At 38.7% G+C, this 16,983-nt stretch overlaps 1 protein-coding gene across 12 annotated transcripts in view; it reads left to right on the top strand.

Annotated features, from left to right (window-relative positions):
- celf4 (CUGBP, Elav-like family member 4) overlaps nucleotides 1–16,983 on the top strand; it is a 91,065-nt gene that overhangs the window by 69,912 nt on the left and 4,170 nt on the right. Inside the window, exons 4-14 of one of the 12 annotated variants that reach the window (XM_058415238.1) lie at nucleotides 5,252–5,380; nucleotides 6,067–6,146; nucleotides 6,246–6,386; nucleotides 7,035–7,173; nucleotides 7,703–7,855; nucleotides 9,196–9,306; nucleotides 10,454–10,516; nucleotides 10,680–10,760; nucleotides 12,089–12,172; nucleotides 15,455–15,645; nucleotides 16,718–16,983. The exon at nucleotides 16,718–16,983 is cut by the window's right edge and continues 4,170 nt beyond it. In XM_058415238.1, the coding sequence (XP_058271221.1) occupies nucleotides 5,252–5,380; nucleotides 6,067–6,146; nucleotides 6,246–6,386; nucleotides 7,035–7,173; nucleotides 7,703–7,855; nucleotides 9,196–9,306; nucleotides 10,454–10,516; nucleotides 10,680–10,760; nucleotides 12,089–12,172; nucleotides 15,455–15,582 (1,109 nt within the window). In that variant the 3' untranslated portion in view covers nucleotides 15,583–15,645; nucleotides 16,718–16,983. Of the gene's footprint in view, nucleotides 1–5,251; nucleotides 5,381–6,066; nucleotides 6,147–6,245; nucleotides 6,387–7,034; nucleotides 7,174–7,702; nucleotides 7,856–9,195; nucleotides 9,307–10,453; nucleotides 10,517–10,679; nucleotides 10,761–11,884; nucleotides 12,233–15,454; nucleotides 15,646–16,717 lie in introns of those variants that run through there. The other 11 variants (XM_058415237.1, XM_058415235.1, XM_058415236.1 and 8 more) reach the window with 11 other exon arrangements.

Genomic DNA, 16,983 nt, shown 5'->3' with positions numbered 1-16,983 from the left:
GGAAGACTCGGCGCTTATTATTTATTAGGAGTATTATATATTAGTAAATATTTTATTGGCATAGAAGTGAGTCAAAATAAGTTCCACCTCTGCCTTTTAGTTTTAGTGCCTAACTCCATATATATATATATATATATATATATATATATACATATATATATATATATATATATATATATATATATAGATAGATAGATAGATAGATAGATAGATAGATAGATAGAAATTCTTGGACCTCCGCTGACCAGAAATCAGAGCAAATTTATAGGAAAGGACTTTAAGACTAGGACTTTAAAGTAAATTGTAATTAAGTAAATATTTAGTCCTCAGGTGCAGTCCGATTTAACGCAGCTATCACTTTATACTAGCACAGATGGAGGAAGCATTAGCAGAAGCTACACTTCCAGTGACACTTTAGCCATCTGTAGACTAGTTTCTCAAACTTTACACACTATAAAGAAAAGACTGCAGTGCAAGGATCTCTTAGCACAGATTTGTTTTATTATGAACATAATTCATTATTAATTCCAATGTTCAGCTCATTATTTAAAGGAGTGCGGTAATAATTTGTGTTTGTCTGTGTTCTGGAATGTTCTACCAGCAGAACAGGGTTTTTTTATTAATGATTAAAGTGACATTATTTATAGGCTACCTGCCTTTGAGTTATTGAGATTTGAAGTAAACCCATTCAATTCAATTTACCAGGGTAATAACTATAAAAATGCAACAATGAATATAATAGGTTTAATAATAAAGCTTTGTGATTTCCACTAATAAAACCAAAAAAAAAACCATTACGGACCCCCTGGCTATGCTTCACTGTGAGAATGATGGCTCTCGAGCGACTTACAGGAGACAATGATGAAAAGGAATAAAAGTCTGTAAATGGAAAGACTTGAGGCTAATGCTAGTCCGTGCAAACACTAACGTGACAGAAGAAAACAAACTAAGCTGAATATACAGGCAATTCATGTAACAAAAATCGTACGTATACAGAAGCAAAGACACATTTTTTGTTACTCAGAAGTAAGAAATATACTCAAATGAAATCTTTTAAAAGTAGAAGTTTCTTAATTAAAGGTAGGAGAGTAAGTGTAGTATGCGACAAAAATCCACCGCTGTTTTTATTTTACTCGAATCCCTTCTGATTTCTTCCTCATCTGTTTATTTGTCTCTCTTTCCCTCTGTGAATTTCCTGCTCTGGTTTCTGGTTGGTGGAAATCTATTTCGCCAGCACTTGTATCGCTGTCAGCTCCTTTAACAGCAAGATGCTCGGATTGTGTTCTGCCTCACTTGTAAGTCTCCTTGGATGAAAGCGTCTGCCACAGAAATAAATGTAAATGTAAATGTACTCAGAAGTGCTACAAACCCACAAACAGAAAGAGAGAGAGAGAGCGAGAGAGAGAGAGAGAGAGAGAGAGAGAGAATACAGGAGTTTTCTGTAGGAAGCATTGCTACAAATCCTTGTCACAATGCAGTCACTCAGACTGAGGGATGAAAAAGACACGTATGAAGTTAAACTCATAAGCAGTAGCTACAAAAGTCACTGATCACAATCACATACGAGTAAAAGAGGGGAAGAGAATGTGTTATAAAAATTTACACATCAATAAATATCATACTTTTAATTAAAAAATACAATAAGGAGGTAAGAAGGAAGGTAGTAGTGTAGGACAGATGAAAAGAAAGAAAGAAACAAACAAACAAACAAACAAACATAAATAAATATCATACTTTTAATTAAAAATACAATAAGGAGGTAAGAAGGTAGTAGTGTAAAGAAAGAAAGAGCAATGAGAACGGGAAGAAGGAAGGAAGGATGGAAGGAAGGAAGGACGGAAGGATCTGTTGATGGGCAAAGAAGGAAAGAAAGAAAGAAAGAAAGAAAGAAAGAAAGAAAGAAAGAAAGAAAGAAAGAAAGAAAGAAAGAAAGAAAGAAAGAAAGTTCAGCTCAACCAAGAAAAAAGGGGTGAACCTTCTCTACAATTAATATGGATGGTTGAATTATAAATAATAATAACAATAATAATAATAATAATAATAATAATAATAATAATAACAATAATAATAATAATAATAATAATAATGGAGTTAGTGGTCCACATGTGGAGAGAGGATGGGGACAGGTAGCTGTTTTGATCAGGAATAGGTTTGTCTTCTTTTCTATTTTTGGACTTGTTTTTGCCTAAGTGGGATGGATGGCTTCAGAATGAGACAAGCCCACTAGAGAATTAGAGACAGATGCACCTATTCCCTCCATCCTCTCCCTCCAGCAACAGCTCTCCCCGTCCCTCTCGAACTGAGACCATCTTTTCTTATTCACACTTGACAGGTGAATTGTCTCTGCACTTTGCCCTATCAGACCACCAAATATATCCAGCACTTAGGCCTTTAAAGTCACCCCGTGCCTCTGAAAAGCCCCTTGATGCCTCTCGCTGCCCAGTGCAGACCCCCACCAGCATAGCCATGATGGTCAGACGGAGGCAGGAAGCTGGAGGTCAGTGAGAGTGAAGGCACAGGGAGGAATCGAGATGATGAAGAGTTCAGACAGGATCGTCGTCAAGATAGAAATAAGCCAAGCATGAAATTTAGTACTGTAGTGTATGTACACTCACTGTCCAGTTTATTAGGAACTCATTCATGCAAGATCAGTACAGTGCACCAAATAATGAAGATACAAATCAAGAGTTTAATTTAATGTTTACATCAAACATCTGAATGAGGAAAAAATATCCGATTTCGGTGATTTTTTTCCATGATACCAGTCCGGCATTCAGAAACGGCTGATCCTTTGTGGGGTTTTTTCTCTTACACAGAATGGTGCAAAAAACATTCCAAACATTCATCCTGCAGTCAGCTTAGAGATTAAACTGGTTAAAACTTGCAGGATGGCAGCAGTTAAATAACTTAAACAACTACTCTTTACATCAGCGTTGAGCAGAAAAGCGATCCTCGGCAGTTCAAGAAGGAAAAAGATCAAGCGAGGCTTTTCAATTTTCTGTTCAGTTTGGTGAGCCTGTGTACACTGTATAACCTCCAATACCTGTTCTAAGCTGGCAGGAACACCTGTGGTGTAATCGATGTGATATTCTTGCTGTTGTAGTCCTTTAACTTCAAGATTTGCCTTCTGAGATGCTTTTCTGCTCACTATGGTTGTAAAAAGTAACCACCGGTAACACAACAAGCTGTATTTTTGACTAACCAGAAAAGGAAAGAGAGAGTACAGGGAAAACTGTTTATATCAGACTGACACTGGAGACTCATTCCAAAAAATGATCAGCTATTATGCATTTTCTTAGTCAATATTTTTTTCTGTTTATTATTAGACTCAGATTAGAGCATCCTGTGTAAAGGTAGCTGTGATTTGCATTACTATTGTAAGAGCTGCTTACTATTGTAATACCTTCTGACCAATCAGATTCAAGAATCTAATAGTGTTGTGGTAAAACAGTTAATAAACACTCTTTTTTTTAATTAAATAAGGCACATATATATCAGTCTACAGTATATATTAGTGTATGGTATACACTGACCAAGCATAACATTATGACCATCTGCCTAATATTGTGCTGGTCCCCCTTTTGCTGTCAAAACAGGCCTCACCCATCATGCACTGTGTATTCTGACACCTTTCTATCAGAACCAGCATTAACTTCTTCAGCAATCTGAGCAACAGTAGCTCGTCTGTTGGATCTTCACTCCCCATGTGCATTAATGAGCCTTGGCCGCCCATGACCCTGTCGCCGGTTCACCACTGTTTCTTCCTTGGACCACTTTTGATAGATACTGACCACTGCAGACCGGGAACACCCCACAAGAGCTGCAGTTTTGGAGATGCTCTGATCCAGTGGTCTAGCCATCACAATTTGGCCCTTGGTCAAACTCGCACAAATCCTTACGCTTGTCCATTTTTCCTGCTTCTAACACATCAACTTTGAGGACAAAATGTTCACTTGCTGCCTAATATATCCCACCCACTAACAGGTGCCATGATGAGGAGATCATCAGTCTTATTCACTTCACCTGTCAGTGGTCATAATGTTTTGCTTGCTCGGTGTATGGTATCTATTATATATGTCTGTTTTTTTTTGTGTGTGTCTGTGTAAAGTTTTAGGTCCAGTAGGGTTAAAACCTGGGAAATGTCTTCACTTTATTTATTTAATTATCTTTACTTACTTGCATGAACAATCTCCACACATCAACAGTTAAGCAGATGTTAGTGTGTGTGTGTGTGTGTGAGTCTCTGTGTGTGTTTAATTTCATCATCTTCCTGCATAAACTAAAAAAATCTTCAGCTTGTCCTTTGTTTCAAGATTTGCCTTTAGGATAAAAATATTTAGCACAAAACAACACAGCTTTTTTCCTTCCTCTCTCCTCCGGATCTGTGATTTAATAACGTCTTCATAATCATGTAAATAAAAGTATGAATAATAAAGAGCCGTAAAGCCCACAAGTCGAAGGATTCCACCGAATCCGCTTCGTACTTACACATTTCATTACCCTGCCTCGCGGTGTAGTAAAAAGCCTGCGTGATTTACTCGGTAACGTCGAGGAGTCACAGCTTGTCTGAGCTTTTATTAATCTTGTCTTGTAATTCAGGGAAATTAAATTCAAAAAGCATTTGCATCAGTTTTGCACATTATTATGCTTTAAAAGATGATGTCTTGATGATCCAGCCTGATCTCAAGCAAAAAAAAATAATAATTACAAAATATAGCTATGATTGTTAATGCTAAACCTGAATTGTTTTATGGTTTCAATGTTTATATCAATGTTCAGACATTTTCCTTGTTATATAACAGCATGCTTTTGCTAAAATAAAAAACGTTGTCGTCTAGCTTAGATTATGTAAACTGTCCTCTAAGTTGTAGAAAAGAAAAGAAATCATTAAATGTTTGATTTTCATGGAGAAAGCAATTATACAGCATCAGGAAATACAGGTACTATACTATACTATATGCTAATTAGATTATAATATTAGATTTGCATATTCGTTTACAAATTAGATGATTGGCTCTTACATTTTTTGTGATGTAATAACACTTTCCATTCAGTACAAGCTCAGACGATGAGTCAGAAAACTTTGCAGCAGAAACAGAAAGTTATCCTAAACCCTTTGCTCTTCCAGTGGCGACACGGTAAACACCGGAAGAGAGCGTTTGCATTCAGGAGGCGGTGTTTGTTCGACTGTATTCTTATGCATGGAGCCCGACTGTTTCTCACGGCGAGCCCTTTGCTCATTCTCTTTCAGAAGACAGAAAGCTGTTTGTGGGCATGCTGAACAAGCAGCAGTGCGAGGACGACGTGCGGCGCCTGTTTGAGGCCTTCGGCAGCATCGAGGAGTGCACCATTCTCCGAGGCCCTGATGGAAACAGCAAAGGTTAGACACTATGTGCAGTTATCCAAATCCTGACGATGCCACAGCCATCTGTGGCTGCGAGTCAGAGAGAGCAAAATTGGCCATGCTCTTTGGGCAATGTCCGCTCTTCCCTGTCAGTCACAGCGACACTAGCCAATCATGATCACCTGTCAGCTTATAGGTTATAGGCTATAGATAGTGCTCTCCCCCCAAAGGACATACCATGAATAATTTGAAAAAACAGACTGGCTTTCCATGTCTCAGTGGAAGCAAACCTTGGAGAGCTGGCTGCTGGGTGAGAATTAGCCAAGATTCAATTTGGTGGAAAAAATAATTTAAAAAAAAATCATATAATTAGTTTATCACTCTTAAAGTATTGTAATCCTTTTACACTTAATTGCTTTTGTATGTAAAACATAATGTTTTTTATTCAATTTCTACTTCATATAATGTTTAAACATTTTCTTATTATAGCTTAGGTTTTATTATTATTATTATTATTATTATTAATAATAATAATAATAATAATAATAATAATAATAATAATAATAATAATAATAATAATAACAATATCACAGACAACAATCCCTTTATATGAAAACCCTTGCATATTGCTAGCACTATTCGTAATATTCCCAGCATGCATAAACACAGTCAGTAGTAAGTGGTGTGTGTGTGTGTGTGTTTGTGTTTCCTGGCTTTACCAGGCTGTGCGTTTGTGAAGTACTCCTCTCATGCAGAAGCTCAGGCGGCCATCAGCGCACTCCACGGCAGCCAAACCATGCCTGTGAGTACCGAGTATACCTCAGCTGGGATAGAAGATGCGTTCCATCTGGATTATATTACTGACTATGTGTGTGTGTGTGTGTGTGTGTGTGTGTTTTAGGGTGCCTCTTCCAGTCTGGTTGTGAAGTTTGCAGACACAGATAAAGAACGCACCATTCGGCGCATGCAGCAGATGGCTGGTCAGATGGGCATCTTCAATCCTATGGCCCTGCAGTTTGGAGCGTATGGAGCTTACGCACAGGCAAGAGCCCTCCCTCTGTCTCACACACATACACAAACACACATTCTGTCTATTTCTCTCTCTCTCTCTCTCTCACACACACACACACACACACACACACTCCATCTGTGTGTATTTCGTTACCCACTTGCTCCCATCCACAGTCCTGTGTGTATATTCATTAGTTATTATTTAATAGTATATGAATTGTTATACTGTATTTTTTATTTTGTATAAATATCACTATATACTGTATGAATTCTATTACATTCTATTATATTGTATAATATTATTCCACGGCACTTTTAAATTCTCAAATCTGATTGGTCAGAACATTTCACAAATTTACATTAATGCAATATTGTTTCTATGGTAACGGCTCATTCACAGGCTTTCCATAAGGAGATGTTTGATTAATATTTATAAAAGTAGTCTCCAGTATCAGTACTTTGTATCCTGAATCTTGAACCTTGTAACAGTCAATAGGTTTTCTGCCATAACGACACTTTCCTAAATAATGGAAAGATTCTGTCATGGAAAATAAAAAATGGAGGAAAAAGTATCTGTGCTTGATGTCACGTCACACTGCTGTTGATTAGTTTTATTATATTATTATTATATATTATTATATTATATGATTTGGACCTGTGTGTGTGTGATTGCTATTAGGTGCAGCAGCAGGCAGCATTGATGGCGTCTGTAGGACAGGGAGCGTACCTCAGTCCTATGGCTGCATTCGCTGCAGCTCAGATGCAGCACATGGCCACCATCAATGGCCTGCCAGGAGCCCCCATGACCCCCACGTCAGGTGAGTCCTCACACACACACACATACACACACACCAACACTCTCAACAAGCACATCTTGTTTTGTCCAAATATTCATTATAAAGCATGAATTCATTTATTTACTTACTTATTATCATCTCTGTTTATTATAATACAAATAAAGTGCACTTTTTTTTTTTTTTACCTTATGCCCAATTAGCTTCTGCTTCCTAATGAACCAGTTACCATAAACAAGAAATACTTTAGCTTTTAAAGATGAAATGTCTTTTTAATTATGAATTAATTGTTAATTCTAGCTCTGTGCAGGGCTCTGCTATTATTGCCAGGATTTTATCACCGGTTTGTTTAATTAGTATGTGTGTGTTTGTTTATTTATTTATTTATTTATTTATTTATTATTAAAGTTTTGAGTATTATTCCACAGCTGTTATTTTTGTTTGCTCATTACTAAACTGAATTTATCCGAAATGAAAGTTAGAGGAAAGAGAGTTTGTTAGGAGAGTAAAAGGTATTGTTTCATGAGACATGTTATTTTTATTTTTTTCTCAGGAGGAAGCACGCCCCCTGGCATTACTGCTCCCACGGTGACCAGCATCCCCTCTCCAATCAGTGTTAACGGTTTCACAGGACTGCCTCCTCCACAAGCCAACGGCCAGCCCCCCGCTGAGGCCGTGTTCACCAACGGGATCCACCCATACCCAGGTATATATACACACTTGTTCATTTGCAGGACTTCTACAGTTTCTTCTATTTGCACTTCTGGTAGATGCTAAACGGCATTTCGTTGCTATGTACCTGTACAATAAGGTTGTTTCTATCTATATGTATTTGGTTGCTCTAATGATAAAGTTTCCAGAGAAACATTTTGAACAAACAGTTCATTAAAAAAAGTTAAAAAAAAAAATGTAAACCTTTATGAGGTAAAATTACAGTAGACTACAGGAGACTTTTGCTAAACATGAACAAAGCATCTCTAAGGTGTTCTTGTTTTGATGTAGTTTGGAAATCCCTAAAACCCACCACAACATTTTGGCCAGAATTCAGCCACAGCTATATCCAATGTTATACATGTTTTTTCTTCCACAAGCAATAGTCTTAAACCAGCAGTTTGTCATTCTCAGAGTCCTCGTATTCCAGTATCGTGAAACACCAGTGTGATTTGTGTGTGAAGTGTGCATGTTCTTCCCATGCTTCGGGGTTTCCTTCGAGTACTCTGGTTTCCTTCCCCAGTCCAAACACCTGCACTGTAATGTGTGGGTGTAGGTTCGCATCCCACTCGAGATTGGGATAGGCTCCAGGCTCTCCGTGACCCTATGTAGGATAAGCACTACAGAAAAAAATGGATGTTCAAGAGCCTTCTCCTTTAACTTTTCATGTCTATAAGTGAAGGGGGCAAGAATGAGCAACCTTGTTCCTATAGGAGGGGAAATTTCCAAGCTAGAAAATGTACACAGAAGCTTGATATGTAGAAACTAGCAGACTTGTTGCATGCTAATGTTGTAAATAATATTGTGTTTATAGTAGATACAATCAATAATTGATTAAGGATAATCTAACATACTTGCCCAACACACACACACACACACACACAAAATGAGCTTGAAGATAACAGTTATTTCCTTGGGTGGACTAGACGAGAAAGAGAACGAAAACTGAATCATAAAAGCATATTTATCCCTTTCATAACCTTGTTTTTTTTTTTTTGCTCGCTCCTTGTTCCATTTAAAATGAGATTCCCGATTTTAAAATGAGTTTCCCTGCTCTTTTACGTGATATCATTTTGGATAATTACTTTTACTTCAGCTAGCATAATTAAACACACTGTTTATTTTTGTTCATCATCACTTCCTGGCTTTTATTCTCCGTATGTGAGCTCTCAGAGCAGACTTGTTCTTTCCCAAATGTATACAGGAAGTATAGCTGTAGTGGAGCTACACACACACACACACACACACACACGGAAATGCAGCTGAGTTTTAAAGTGTGCATGTTGCGTCTCAATCTGGCAGAAATTCAATTTGTGTTTCCTGGCTGTGTCTCAGTGTTGCAGGAGGTGGTTTTTAGGGAAGACTCGGAGAAGGGCGGCTTGGGCGTCGCTCAGCGGAGTTGTTTTGGTGTACAGGGAAGCTGTTTCCTCTCTTCTCTATCTGAAGGTACCAGAACGCCTTCATCTTTTTTTTTCTTTGTCCTCTGTCCGTCTTGTCTTGTAGTGTGATGTCTTTTGTGTCTATGGGTGTTTGTACATCGTCGACGTCGCACAAGTTCCTGTCTGTAGTGTGTTAGTGTTATTCGATAGCGTTTGGCTCATTACTGCATAGTCACTGCTTATAGTATGCATGCATGCAAGGCATTGTGGGATTTGACACCATTCAATTTGTTGAGGTAATAGCTAGAACTGATGTGATCAGCATGCTTTAGAGCCGCTTCCCTGATCTCATATGTCAGCGCACGTTCGCGGATCTTTAAACCGGGCAAGTGAGCTTTACCTAAAAGCCGAGGAAGTGGATACTGCAGTTTCAGCCACGTTGCGTCGTGCTTAATGAAGAGTGATATAGCAGTGCATATATTGCCGCAGGAGCTCAGGGTGGATTGATGTGTAGTGTGGAGGTGTAGATGTATATTGTTCTCCATGCACACTGTGGCTGCCAATCCAGCTCTCTCTCACTTTGGGGAAACTTTGCCAGAGCTCAAGATCCTTCCTACAGCTTAATTGTTTGGGGATGGAGTGAGAGTAAGTGTGGGGAGGGGATGCGAGTGAACTCACTGACTCCATGCAGTGTTGCCAACTTAGGGACTTTATTGCTCGATATGTTTACTTTAGCAACTGAAATAAAAAATAAAAAACAGCCAAGTGACTTCAACAAGTAGACACAGCAAAGTTCCTTTGACTCAACACCAGTGTGCTAAGCCCACTGACCAATCACTGATCAGGACTGTTCTCAGAAACGAACCACAGATCACCGTCGTTTCCTAATGACCAATCCTGTTTCTCAATCACTGCTCATTATTGTTTGTCCCGCCCACACTTTATCCTTCGTTTTCTCGGACATCTTTGTTCTTGGCGATCATATTCATGTAACATATTTTGATAAGCAAATCATGACAATTCATGGAATATGCAAATGAAATATATAAAAGTGGGGTTTTTTTGTGCATGCCTCATATACGTTCCCCTAAAAGGACAGGCGGCACTGACCCCAAGTTTGCATGCTCACACCAATTTGTCCACAAAAGCTTTTACATCCTGGCCTGTATATGACCTTTCTCTCTCTCTCCCTCTCTCTCTCTCTCTCTCTCCAGCCCAGAGTCCCACAGCAGCTGATCCTCTTCAGCAGGCGTATGCAGGAGTCCAGCAATATGCAGGTCTGTCACTCAGCAAGAGAGGCTGCTCTGTCCGTTCATGCATGCTCGTAATCAACAAGTGTTAGCCGTAGTGGAAGTTTATGTCGTATACGCGACACTGTGTTCATGACAGATGCGTGTGTAAATATAGGTTCTGACACATCGACATATGTGTGTGTCTCAGCAGCCTACCCAGCTGCATACGGACAGATCAGCCAGGCCTTTCCTCAGCCTCCTCCTATAATCCCCCAGCAGCAGAGAGAAGGTGAGATTGCCTGTTCTGTGCATTTCTGTCTACAGGAACTCCAATGCTGGGCTTGCATTATAGCTTCTGGCATGATTTCAACATGATTTTGCTGTTGCTGACATTGTGAATTGAACCGGATTAAAAACTTAACCCAGTCAGTCAAATGTCGTAATAAATTATATGAAAATTTAATCAGATAATATGTACTGTGAGCAGTGTCACATTTCAATATCCATATCTCACATCTATTTGATTCTGTTCTCGTCTATTAGCATGAAAAACAGTCGGGATAGGGGAAAAAAATCTAATTTTTCCACCTTCAAAGTATTCATGCCTTGCTATTTTACTAGATAAAAATGGAGGTTGTAGTTTCCAACTTTAGCAAGCATTACTGTATAGCTTTGTTCATCAGTTGGTGGTGCAGTTTTGTTATCTGTTCTATTTATTCTAGTCTGAATAATAAACTACAATATGTATTTGAATTACTATTGTAAGACTTTATTTCATTAAAGCCACACAGTGTCCATGAGGTGAGCTGCCTCACTTCCAGATCTGGGAAGAAAATACTTGCACTTGGTCTGACCACAATGGTATCGATATACAGTATATACTACTCATGACTGGTCTTTTGGAACATCAGCCAATCAATTTGCACTGCTAAGATTGTGAAGGTTTAAGTGAAAGATGCAGCTTTATTGCAACTTTACGTGAAATACTCTACGATTAAACCGAATGTTTGTTTAGCGAACAGGCATCAGCTGGATTTGCTGATGTTACACAATTACGAAGGTGCCTGTGGCTATGCCTCCCTCCAGTGGCTGCTGTGGTGAAAGATGCCCTTGCTTCGTGTAATATCATAAGCTAATATTATCCACACCATACTGAAGCAATTCATCACTTTTCTGGTTAAGAGAATAAAGCTTGTCTAACTGTATTGAAGGAAAAGTGAAAATATTCCTCATATTGAACAGTACTGATGAATTGAGTTATAGCTGCTATTTCAAGATCATATTTTAAGATTGTAGAAAATATGTGTGTGTGGAAACAGAAAACTGATAGAATTGATAGAACTGTCTTATCCTTTTCAAGCTCTCTCTCTCTCTCTCTCTCTCTCTCTCTCTTTCACTCTGCCTGCTATCCAGGCTGCTTATTCTAATTTCTCCTTTTATGTCTTCTTGTCTGCCCTCGCCTCCTCTTCATTCTCCTCATGTCAATATATTCTCTCTTTTCTTCCAATCCCCGCTTTATCCCGCTCACCTTTTGTCTCACTTCAAAATCTCTCTTTCCCGGCTTCATCTCTACCTGTCTGTCTATCTTTCTTCCTCCATCTCTGTGCCACTCCGCAGGGCCGGAAGGCTGTAACCTGTTCATCTACCACCTCCCTCAGGAGTTTGGGGATGGCGAGCTGATGCAGATGTTCCTGCCTTTCGGTAATGTCATCTCCTCCAAAGTGTTTGTGGATCGGGCGACAAACCAAAGTAAATGCTTTGGTGGGTAAAAATGATAAAACACCTGCAAAGATTACTATCATTCTTATTCTCTCACTACTAATGTTTTGACCTCATTTCTCTACCACAGCTAAGGTTTTAGAAAATAGAGACGAGACTCCCAAAATTAAAAAAACAATAATAATTCAAAAATATTAATAATAATAAATAAAAAAAATCACGACACACGAGACGAGGCAGTGGATTTAACTCAGTGATCAGTGAGGAACACTGGACTGGAAAGAGGAAATTTGCTGAGGGTGCGAGATGTTTTGATGTGCCCTACTTGTAACAAAAATGAGTATCTATATTCAAATGAACACTATCTCTGGCTCCATTGGCTGATTCACTTATCAGAGGCAGTATATGCATGAACGAACACAGCGCTACTTGATTTGAGCTTAATATAAAGCCCTATAGTTACTAGGACACTTTGCTGAGACGTGAGGTGCTGAAATACTGACTAAGCTACAACGGCAGAAATTGAGCGAAATGGAGGGAGAAAAGGTTCAAGTTTTTAGCTTTGGAGCTTTATATTGATATATTAGCAATGAAGGTGGTTTTGTTTCACTGAGAAACTTTGCATAGGTTTCTGTTATATGCAGAATAAATTGTCTTTTTTTATGGTTCACTCAATTTAGACAAAACAAACTCCTAAATTTGATCTGTTTTAGAGATACAGTCAAAATATACGCTATTTTTTGTACAAGTTTATAATTTTGCCCAGTGTAAATACTGCCAGCTTTTGCTATAGCCCTAATGTTAACTTAAATTGTTGCAATTCTCTTGAAAATCTGGAATATTTTCAAGAATATATAGTTTAGTCACTCACATAATATGCAGGTGTTTCCCACAACAGTTGTAAGACTAATCTACTGTCCTTATACAGAGTCAAAGAAGTATTTTATAGTTTCCAAACCTAAATGCCAAAATAACAACCTTATCCAACCTCAAACCCAACAACCCCAAACTAAAACAATACTCCAAACTCAAACCCCAAAACTAAAACCTTGAACCACAACCAAAAAACTTCAAACCCCAAAAGTAAGACCTTGAACCACAACCAAAAAACTTCAAACCCCAAAAGTAAGACCTTAAACCACAAACCCTATTTCCCAAATCCAACACCTCAAACCCCCAAACTAAAACTTATTGCTTAACCTAATCCACAAAAAAAATTAAACCATAAATCCTACAAACAGACCTTCCATCCCAACTCCAAAACCCAGCATCCAAACCCTAAATCTAACACCTAACACTCAATTTTTTATAAGAGATTTTATTTAATATTCTTCATTCCCTCCACAGTTGCAGACTATCTTCTAGCAACCTTTTCCGACCCCTAAACCCCCCTCCCCTACAATACCCTAAGGCTAGGTTGAACCCAACACCACAATCCTAAATAATAAATCCAACATTCAAATGCCAAACCCATACCCTGCAACCCAAATCCCAACCATGACCAATTCCCAAACCTCCTTAACCTTAACGCCAAACTTAACTTTCCAACCCAAACTATAACACCAGATGTGTGACCCATAACCTCCCAAACCTTCAAAAGGTCTCGTAGTTTGACATCTCTTCAGAATATCTTAATCATCTGTGGGATACTTGGCCCAGGATGATTATACCAGACATCTTTAATCTTAACCTAAGACTTTTGCTCTGATCTTGCCAAAAATGTAAACACTTTAACGTGTGGGTGCTTCCAATAAATCTATCAGCTCCCTGGCTATGCTGCTACTTTCACGGCAGAGCTGCTGCGCACAGCTCTTAACCATGCCAAGGTGCTGAGGTATATCTCTGTCAGAATTCTGATTTATTCTGAGTTGTACCTCCCTTACTCTGAAATACATACTGCACCAACTGCGGAGTTTCTTAATAAAGCTGAGCACAGCAATCACATCATGTCATATTGAAGGCCGTATCAGGGTGATTCCACGATCGGGGTGCTGTACGTGTCCTACTGATATTACATTCATAAATATGCATGTACAAATAAACGTAAAGGACAGTTTAAATATAGGTAAAGCGACCTTCACAACAACTTAGAAGTTTAAATGTATATAAAAAAAAAAAACATTTTAATGCCTGTCACATTCACTGTAATACACTTTAATACCTTTAATTATAACCATTAAAATATTGATTAATGTGCGTTAATTTGTTAAGCAGTGTAGCTTGTGCTTGCAACATCTTTTATACATTATATGTATTGCAAATTGTGGATTTTAGATCACTTTTATTCACCTGTGTTACCTGAACAGACTCACCCCTATGAAAAATTTGGAATGATGCTGCATCATCCATATTTTCTAAAGAAGAAATGCTGTCTTCCTTTTATTTTCAGTGATATTTTGAAACAAGCCTAGTTTGGAAATTGAATTCCTGTTACACGGATTATAAGTTGAAAGTAAATGATTAATTTTTAAGAAATTAATTTGAAGTCGAATGATCCTGATTTTCTCATGCCATTAGCATATCTATTTGCAAATCTAAACTCTGCTACTAATTTAACAGTAAAATCCACATAAAAGTATCAGCAAAGAAATCTTGAGAAAAATCTCTCAGTAAATCATTTTTCAGTAGTTAAATGCATGATTCCTTTGAATAAATTTGAAGCTTTTATATAAAGATTTTTTTAAGAGCTAAATCATGAACTCAAACATTAAAGCAGTTACCAAACATCTGAATTAATGTTGAAAGAAAATCCAGACATTTCTTCTGATTTAAGCATCCTATACATACCAGTTTCTCATGCTTAAGCAGTTGTTACTGAGCAAAGCACCCGGTTTGTAGTGCATCATACACTAAGTTCGGAAGAGATTCTATCCAAGCAAGACATAAACAACTCTCCGTTCTGAATGATTTGGTCTTAATGCATATTGTTTTGTAGGATTGCATGTTCCTGTGTCGTTGGCTATTGATATGAGTGTGTATGCTGTTGTGCTGTATGGACTGGTTTTGTGCCTAGCTGTTAAATGTTAACGTTCTCCTGAGGTCATGTGACTCGAGTAACTGTGGTCCATGCTCCTTTCACTGTTTCATCTTTACTCCATCATGGGTGTCTCTTTCTTTCTGTCTCTTTCTCAGCCTTCGATCTCATTTGGATCATCCTAACCATCCATTCCACCTCTTCTATCTAGTCTCATTCAAAAGGCATGTCTTAACCTGCTGTCCTTTCTGTCTCTCTCCGCCTCCTCCTTCCCTGCATCTTGTCTTCAGGCTTTGTGAGCTTCGATAACCCAGCCAGTGCCCAGGCTGCCATCCAGTCCATGAATGGCTTCCAGATCGGCATGAAGAGACTCAAAGTACAGCTCAAAAGGCCAAAGGATGCCAACCGCCCTTATTAGCCCCGCCCCCTGATGTCCCTCACCCTGGAGGTGAAGGCCACTGTAGCACTGGGGGAACAACAGGTCAGAACTACACCCACAACAGTAGTGCAATGAGGTGCAAAAATTTCAAACAAAAAAAAAGGACCATTTATAGCAAGAAGATATTTAAAAACATTATGAAAAGTAAATAGATAGCGTATATATGATGCTACTATCTTCAAATCAGGTCTGAAGACTAAAGAAAAGGTCCAAACAGGGCCAAGGTCACCTCAAGGTCAAATGTCTGAAACAGCTGTTCTGAAGTAAAGTTTGAGGGAAGTTATGGAATACACATTAGTAACAAGAAGGAGTAGATTTGTTGGTGGCAGAGACAGCTCCATAGGCATCGAGATCTATGTCCAGTTTGCTTTTGGTGTTGTGAAAATATCACAGGGGAAAAGCCTTATATATTTTCGGCCGCAGGATGTTCAGGGTGACAGAAAGTAACACGCTGTTTAGTTCCTCATGACAAGCTACAATTTCTTTGCATCGTTGTGCTTCAAGAGAAGGAGAAAAAGGCTGGTGAGGAAACAAAAAAAAATTATAGCTGCTATAAACATAACTGATAAAAGGAACTAACTTCTTATACAGGCATTCCACAACGATAAATGTAACTATAAACTAATACAATGTGCAATGTGTTGGTCCTTCATTTACAAAAAAAAAATGTTGGAAAGTTGTTGCGGTCCTGTATAAAAGGAATAAATCACTTGTTATTGAAAAATAATCAATTTGGGGATGGTACCAGTAGGTCCGCTTCGTCACAATTCCCTGTCATAGAGTACATTATTTTCCTATAACAGCACTCCATACTTTATGAAGCAGACACTTGGCTACTGAAATATTTCTCAGTGTTCTGTGTAGGGTGGTAGCGGTGATGGAATTAGTCCTCCCTGTGGTATATCACCCTTGCTGTCATTTTCACTGGCTCCCCGAGTCTCAAACCATCCTCCTACTCCTGAAGCGCCTGAGCCTGCTACAGAGCTGAATTAGACCTCAAAGCCTGCGTCTCCACCAAATAACTCAATAAACTGACATTTCCTTTTTTTAAAAAAAGTTTCCCAAAAAAACACAGGATTGATTTCTTCTTCTTCTTCTCCTTCTGTTTTTCTAGGTTTTGTAGAGTGGGAACACATGTTGATAACATGACTAACACACAAAAGAGACACAAAAGGACAAGCTCAACGTGGCTGGGGGTGTGGACGTGAGACTGAGGGGTGTGTTGGACATGCGGCGACGCCACAGCGCACGACACATCCATCACCTGCAAAAAAGCTCAGTGGACCTTTAGGAGCTCGGTGGAAACTCGGGAGAGCCGCCGTGTTCCACAAACCATATCGGACTCCCTTTCTGAGTCTCCACAGCCTGCCTGATAGGAAC

The sequence above is a fragment of the Hemibagrus wyckioides genome, linkage group LG18 (assembly GCF_019097595.1).
Source record: "Hemibagrus wyckioides isolate EC202008001 linkage group LG18, SWU_Hwy_1.0, whole genome shotgun sequence".
Classification (NCBI taxonomy): domain Eukaryota; kingdom Metazoa; phylum Chordata; class Actinopteri; order Siluriformes; family Bagridae; genus Hemibagrus; species Hemibagrus wyckioides.
This window is presented reverse-complemented; position numbering and strand designations above follow the sequence as displayed.